The sequence below is a fragment of the Pyxicephalus adspersus genome, chromosome 3, assembly GCF_032062135.1.
Source record: "Pyxicephalus adspersus chromosome 3, UCB_Pads_2.0, whole genome shotgun sequence".
Classification (NCBI taxonomy): Eukaryota; Metazoa; Chordata; class Amphibia; order Anura; family Pyxicephalidae; genus Pyxicephalus; species Pyxicephalus adspersus.
Window position 1 is genome coordinate 21,624,121 of NC_092860.1, and position 7,951 is coordinate 21,632,071.

General features: G+C 41.1%; 1 protein-coding gene across 1 annotated transcript; it reads right to left on the minus strand.

The window, feature by feature from the left end:
- Window positions 1-337: 337 nt before the first annotated feature.
- Window positions 338-7,714, minus strand: JPT1 (Jupiter microtubule associated homolog 1). Its single transcript, XM_072403832.1, has 5 exons — window positions 7,558-7,714; window positions 4,345-4,490; window positions 2,627-2,715; window positions 750-768; window positions 338-641 (listed from the first exon to the last, which is right to left on the minus strand). The coding sequence occupies exons 1-5, from the start codon at window positions 7,611-7,613 to the stop codon at window positions 523-525; spliced, it is 429 nt and encodes a 142-aa protein (XP_072259933.1). The 5' UTR covers window positions 7,614-7,714; the 3' UTR covers window positions 338-522.
- Window positions 7,715-7,951: the final 237 nt, after the last annotated feature.

Sequence of the window (7,951 nt, forward strand, 5' to 3'; positions counted from 1 at the left end):
ATGGTTTCCCCATGTAATCTGACATCCATTTATCCTGGGGTCATCTGGTCACATCTGATTAGCATTTGGTTAAGCCCCTTGAAGTGTCAGAGGACATGCAGTGGCCAGAGCCCTTTAAAAGATCCCCATTTGTGTCTATACACCATTTTACTTATCAAGCTGATTTCTATTACAATTTGTCCTTGTCTTTAGAAAGCTGCAACCAAGACAAATACATTTCGAGCCACAACCATATTTCAGTGTAATCCAAGAGCCGTCTGTTGACAACTAGCCAACGTTTCCATTAAGATCTGTTAGTACCTATTTGTGTACAAATGAGATCACAACAATCCACCAGTAACAGTTAAACATTCTTTATTATGTGAAACAAAAAAAAGTACAAACATGGAGAATAGAAAAACCATTCATGCCTTTCCGGGACATCCCCAAGGAATACAACTACAAGGAGAGGGTGGAACAAAGTGCTTTAAACAAAGAAACATGTACAGTCAAATGGAAGAAAATTCCTAAAGCCGTTTCACTTTAGCCGAGGACCAGACTGGACTTTCCTCCTGGTGGGTTTCGCCTACTGGCTACAGGGGCAGCAGGCTCTACACTTTCTCCAACAGCTTGAGAGCCCTCTTTTCCAGACTCTGCTGTTTCTAGGGTGAGGAAAAAAAATGGTGAAAAGAATTCCTATACAAGAAAATGTTCAAGTAAAATGATAATTGAGAAAATCTCTACATCTCCATGGGGAATCAGCTACATACCTGGTACTTCTGCTTCAACCTAAAAGCAAAAAAAAAAAAAGAAGTGTCACATATTAGTGTTTGACTTCACATATAAAAAAAAAAAAGGATTGTACTACAGCAGCTATGGTAAACTTTAATGGACCTGCAACTTAGCCCTGCAGGATAACATCAACATCCTCAAAAGCCTACCTAACGCCTCAACTTTTTGTTTCTACATCAGCCCATTTAATCCATTTTTGTCATTTATGTAGTTTATTGTACAGCTTTGGAAAAATGTAAAATGGACAAGACTGCATCAATAGACATCTAAAAAGGTTAAAATGTCTTGTGCCTGCAAAATGATAAAACACTCAAAATGGTCCTTGGCAACACTTAAACTTTTACAGCTCAGATCAGTTTATAAGGAACCCTATAATATCCTAGAATTGCCCATTGTGATGTGTGAAAAATCTGTTCTGCAATCATTCACATAGATCTGTTATGTGCAAATGGGGCAGAGGGGGTGCTTCTAGTTTTTGTTCATATATACATATACGTTTATTTTTATAACACTTTCACAAACTATTGCCATCACAATTAGGAGGGCATATGGCCAGCTTGTAAACTGGCACCCTGTAGAATAATTCTGACAGCTATACAACCACCCAGATCACCTCTACATTAAAGCCAATTAGTCCTAGACATGCAATGTGAACAATGGGAGGGTGGATTGTAAACAAGGAGTAAAACCAAAGCAATTTCCTGGAAAATCTGACACCAGTTCCTCCGACACATTTTACCGCTTATATTTGTGGGAAGTATTTTCCCTAGGAAACAAGCACTTGTAACTTTTAGACCATAAACAGTATTTGTCATTCTATTTACAAGGACCCCAAACAATTCCTAGTAAGGTGAAGCCAAAGCTTTGATTTTGCTGGAGTTTGGAATTGCTGTTGTGTTTAATATCCAGAGTTTGGTTAATAGATGGAATGAAATGTTGTTCTGCCCCCAACTTCCTGCCTTGGTGAGGTTTCAGGAGAAGAGTTAACAGAACATTTGTATGCTTTAGCATATTAGGAAAATGCTAAAACCTCTGAGCTGTACAACTATCCTTGCTGCAAACTACTTTCTGGATCTGACAACTTTTAGACTCCCAATTTCCTGTACAGAACCAGTTTGTAAGAGATAGGCTACAACTGGGGGACCAAAAAATGTCGATATACAGATAAAAAGCAGAGCTCAACGTTTGTTCTTTCACTATGCAATTGTGCCGGGGCACAGAACTACTGAGCTGTATTTATCTGCAATGGGAATGTCAATTCAGCTTGATATATCTATGCCATTTTCAAGAATCCCTACAAATTTTTCACCAGGTAAACCTGCTTTCACTTAAGCATTTCACCTGGAATTCATCTTTTAAAGCTTTGAGGCCTACATATACTAAACAAGAATGTTTCAGAAGATCATACTATTATGGGTGAGAAGTTACGCACTGACTATTGTTTGCAAGGAAGTGACACATACCCATGGAATGTATCTCCCACATGAGCCATGAGGTCACGCATCCAGTCAGAGTACACCAAGAATTTTCCCCAGCATGCCAATTTCTGAATAGACACTACAGCTAGCCATACACAATGTAAATGAGCTGCCATGAGTGTTGCTGTCATTAAGTTGTGGAGTGCAAGTAGTTACAACAGCCATAAACATTCCCTGAATTTTGTAAAACCTTGCAAGTGGTAACCTATTACAGCAAGCTGCTATGCAGAGATCAGCACAGGATGTATCTGTCATCATCCATTGTTCTCCAATCCCTGGATATTTATAGCTGGTCCTATGTTGAATAAAATTTTACACAAAAGACAAAGTTGCAGATTTTGTCAGACGACAATAAAAGCTTAGATTTAGATACCAACCATTTGATCAGCAGCTTCTCCACACACTTCCTCGTTACATGTTTTCAGTGAGTCGTCTGCATCTCCACAAGCTGAAATATGTGCGTGCTCTGCAAAAATAAATTAAAGGCTCATTCACAAAGGATTCTGTTTAAAACCATGAATAGGTTTAGTAGCCTGTGGCACCTCACGTATAGATAAATTGGCCATAGAAGGCAGGCTGGCCATGTGGAGAGCTTTTCCCAGACGCCCATATACATCAGCATGACAGGGAGGAATGATAGCTACCTAGGTCTAGCAACTGGCCTGGGCACAGAAGCAGGTCATATGTTCTCATATACCCAAATGCTATGTTTTCTCACCACCATGGTGAATAAAGTCATTACTAGAACAGAAAGTGAGAATGTTTACAGTGAAGACACCTGTTTTGGTAAAAACAGAAAGTGGAATTTTTACTTCCACTTCTCTGGGACTGGAACAGAAACTCCCCAGTGGAAAAGAAAAATATACAGGGATTTAAATGTTCCCTACTGTGCAAAACCAACTGCTTTAAAGAACAGCCTTCAGCACTACCAATAGCTGTGCAGGAACTCCCTATATACCTCAAACATGGCTGGACTGTAAGCCTTACTTATTCTACAGGTGGCAGCGACAAAGCCTTGGCACAAATACTACATCAGGTGCCTTTATCTTTTAAGACTTTTCATCCAAATGCTCAACTACAACATTGCTGATTGTTTTCTCATCAGCAAACAAGACATTACCATGAGGCTCACCCAGAATTCTGTGCACAGTTACAGCAAATTGTTAACACAGGATATTGTGAGCACTTGGATGAATTACTATAATAAGCTAAGAAGTTTTGCCTCACAAAGTTACCAGAAAGCTATACTCACTGGTTCAGCTGCTGGTATGCTGAAACATTCTGCAAATGTGCATCTGGCCTATCCCTAGTCCTGGTGAGGCTTTACAGAGAGCTACTGCCAAAGCAGCTGATGTGTTTGGAGTGGAAGGGGACACTCCCAGTAGCATTAGATCTCGTTCTGTAGTTATTAACTAGTAAACTCTGAAACTGTAGTAGTATATAAGGGATTATTCAGAACTAGTTATCCTATAAACTAATAGAAATCCCTTAGCACCCAAATTGTACCGAATTGTTCAGAATCACATGTGGGGACTGCAGAGAACAAAGTCGGTACTGAAGCAAAGGTTTGACACCTTTAGGATAAGAAACTATTCATGCCCCAGAATTAGGCATCTTATTGTCTGACAAGTAGAACTCTGCTCTGAGGTAGACACCACATTGTCCCTATATCCTAGCCATCAGGACCCCCAAACCCATGCCACCTTCTTCCATTTACAATTATTTGCTGCAGCTCTGCACATTGGATTAAGCAGCCATTGCCAGCAGCCAGAGAACAACGTCACCAACTACAGCAAAGTTAGAGTGGAAATTGGGGCCCCTGGAACTAGTGTTATTGTTTCACTACCAATGTAAAAACTGTATGTAACCACCCAATGTGACAGGTTCTCCTTATTGCACTGGCCCCAATCACATGCCCATGTATCAGAGCCCTGATTGCCAGCTTCAAGCCCAGTGAGTATTTAATACATCTGGAAGCCTTGCAAACAATAGCTCCATGTTTTCCCAAAGCAAACTTAGATTGACTTCTATTGGTAATTTAATGTAGACGAATCCAAATGAAAAAAACCTTTTCAATTCAGTAACATGGGTTTACCTGTTTTTGAAGCAGGAGCTGGTTCATCATCTGGTATGCCAAATATATTGGAAGACATCTTATGTCTTCTAACAGGTTGTTGTTGCTGTTGTGAATCACCAACTCCAAAAGAGAAACTGGAGCCTCCACCGGGAGGTCTCAGGACTCTAGAGAAAGAATAAGGTAAGCTTGATGAAATGTTGATTCCACAAGTTATGAAGAAAATAAAAACATGTGACACTTCTATTATATTCCCAGTTCTGCAAATGTATTACCTGGCTGTCATGCTTACCCTTTGTATCCTTCAATACATTAAATTCACCATCCGAGGAATATGCAGACAAAGATCTGTATTTTATTTTTTTTTATAAAATATAAACAAATATTGTGCACAGACAAATAACATTAATAAAATGATTTGGTGACTAAAAAATGGTTTTACATCATTCCCATCTGCACCAAGCTTAGTCTTCAGGTAACTGAGCTCTTGTGCTATTCACACAGAATTCATGGTCTAGCCATCCCTTTAAGGGACTCAATTTAATGTCCTTACCATATTATGTCAATTTTGGGGGGGAAGCTGATGAACCTAATGACATGGTCCAGGAATGTGGGAGGAAACCAATACAATATCCATGCAGATAGAGTCCTGGCCAAGATATGAACCTGGGACCCAGTGCTGCAAAGGCCAGAGCGCTAACCACTGAGGCACCATGCTGCAGGTTTTACTGCTGTTGGAGGCATACTTTAATCTAGCAAACCAGTGAAGGGCAATCAACAAAAAGTATAAATGTGTTCAGCTTTGTATTGTCAATTTCCCCATTCGCATTTGACTCTGGAACGGGATGCCAAGGGGAAATCTCTAAAGTAGGCCCAAATAGTACAAACTGACAATGGTTATTATCTTTGCTCATTTTTATGAGATTACCTTTAAATTAAATCACAAATTGCAACAATATCACATAGTAATGTGTTGAATTATGTGACCATCATATAATGGGTAAAATATATAGAACAAAGGCATCAGACTTTTTTGCTAGAGGAATTAAACTTGGGCCCCCTGGAGCTTTTGTCACAAGCTATCAGGTATGCACGATATGGAAAAAAATAGGACATATTAAGAGGGGGCATTAGAAAGTTGGAAGAATAGGGGCAGTAGGGAGGTGACAATTATGGGGATACTGGATTTTTATAGCAACTTGGAAAAATGTGTCTTGTGTTGCTCTGCCAACTTTGTGAGCCTACAGCTTCTAACCACCCGGCAGAAAAAAATTCTGGGCAGAACACTGAATATTAACAATTAGTGTTCCAATAGTACCCCAATTGCTACATGATAACTACAGAAGTTTATGTACAGACAAGAGCACCAATTGGATTTTGTTTACCAGCATTCACAATATTAATCCTCAAAAGCTATAACCCTAAACATGACCACACGTACCAGGGCACAGCATCAAATTATTTCATATGCCAGAGCCTTTGCTTTGTATGTATGGCTGTAGAAATCAATAGACCCCCTTTATTATTATTGCACAGTATTTATAAAGCACCGCCAAAGCACTGTACACAGTCCATAGTCATGTCACCAGCTGTCCCTCAAAGGAGCTCACAATCTAATGTCCCTACCATAGTCATGTCTTTAATACAGAAGGTCAATTTTGGGGGGAAGCCAATTAATCCAACTGCATGTTATTGGAATGTGGGAGGAAATCAAAGTACCCAGAGGAATGCCACACAAATGCACCAACCACTGAGCTGTCCAGTCTCCATGATCCAACTTTCCTGCCTACATTCCAGCAATGGTTGTATTCCAATTCTGAAGGCGTTGGGTCATTTCATGGTGACAGTGACCATGCTTGCCGGTGGTGAAAGCCATATGAAATCTAAATGGGATGCTTGGATAACAAGGCGGCACAAATGGTCAAATCATTGTCACCTAACAGGTGAATACAGAGTTGGATCTCCATTATTTCATTTTAAGCTCCAAAAGCTAACTAAATCCAAACTGAACACACCCAATTATTTCTCTTTGTGGAGAGAACTGCTATCATTACTCCCAGTGACATCACTGCAAGGCTTTTAATGCTCCCAGGGGCAAAGCCAGAAGCCCAGAATTATTATTCAGTATTTATATAGCAGCATCATATTACACAGCACTGTACAAAGTCTAGTCATGTCCTTAGCTGACCCTCAAAGGAGCTCACAATCTAATGTCCCTAGCATAGTCATAGGTCATTAATTTTGGGGGAAGCCAATTAACCTAACAAAAGGTTTTTGGAATGTGGTAGGAAAGCCACACAACACAGGGAGAACCTGCACACTCCATGCTGATAATGTCCTGGCCAAGATTCAAACCTGAGACTTAGCACTGCAATGGCAAGAGTGCCACCGAGCTGCAGTACCCATTGATATAACACCCCCAGATCTACATCTCCCAAGAGCCATTTTACTACACTGAGGGAAAGATCTCAGCAAACAAGGCCAAAGCTTTGCTTGGCAATTGGAGGAAAAGGCAGAGTTTGGCCAATATTAGATGGGCCCAGCCCAGCAAGAATCATTGTCAACAAATCATGGGCATTCCGGTTAACAGCATGATCAAATATTTTTTCCCCATGTAGCATTTTTAAGATAAAAAATTAGGCCATTACATGTTAAACTGACCCCTCACACCTAATTGCCTATATACCATGATAACATCAGGACTATTGGGACATAGAGTAAGCTCCTCTGACAAGGAATATTTATCTTGCCCTGATCAGGGGGTGACAGATATGTTGGCTTTGATGAACAATAAATCCTGGTGTTATAAAGCCTTCCTCCCATGACAGGTGTGATCTGATCCTGGATCATAGAAATGCTGAGCCAAGAAGAAGATGTGGCCATGCTGCTCACTTCCTTTGTTATGCAGCTGGCAGATGAGGAGCCTCACCCAATACAAGTGAGGCACAGACAGTGATAAACGCCAGCATCCCTGGGGACAAGATCCGAGGAGGACAATGACAGCCAGCATCCCATCATACTACAACAAGGGTGAGGCACAGGCAGCACTGCAGCATGAATTGTCACAAAACGCGGATTTCACATGATTGTTCCAACACGGCACCCGTACACCCAGGGCTAGGCAGCCCCCAATCACCTAAACTAAGGGATTGTCCCCACAAAGACCCGATCTATACAACGCCCTAGAATTATAGCGAAGCGGCGCTTTAAATAACAATGCCGTGTCAGGCTTACCTAGAGCTATTGCGGCCTTCGGGGTCCAGCCCTTTGAACATTGATGTAGTTGTCATGGCTTCTCTTGGCAGCAACTATCTAGCCAGAGAAGACAGCTGCGCATTTTATATACCGAGGCACGCCCCTGGTGCGTAGCCATAGGCCACTTCGAACCGTTACGATATTTTTTATTGGAAGAATACCGGCAAACGAGCTTTCTGGTTGGTCGTTTATCCTGTCTCTCTAAAACCGCTACCTGATGGCATCGCATGTGGCGTTAAAGTATGTCCCGCCTAATGAAATAAAATAGCCAATAGGCGGCCGCTGTTCTGTGCGTTCATTGGGTGTTGAGCTTGTCAATTTCAGTTTCTCTTTGTGGCAGACTGCTGCTGGTGTGGGCTGTGTGAGATCATGC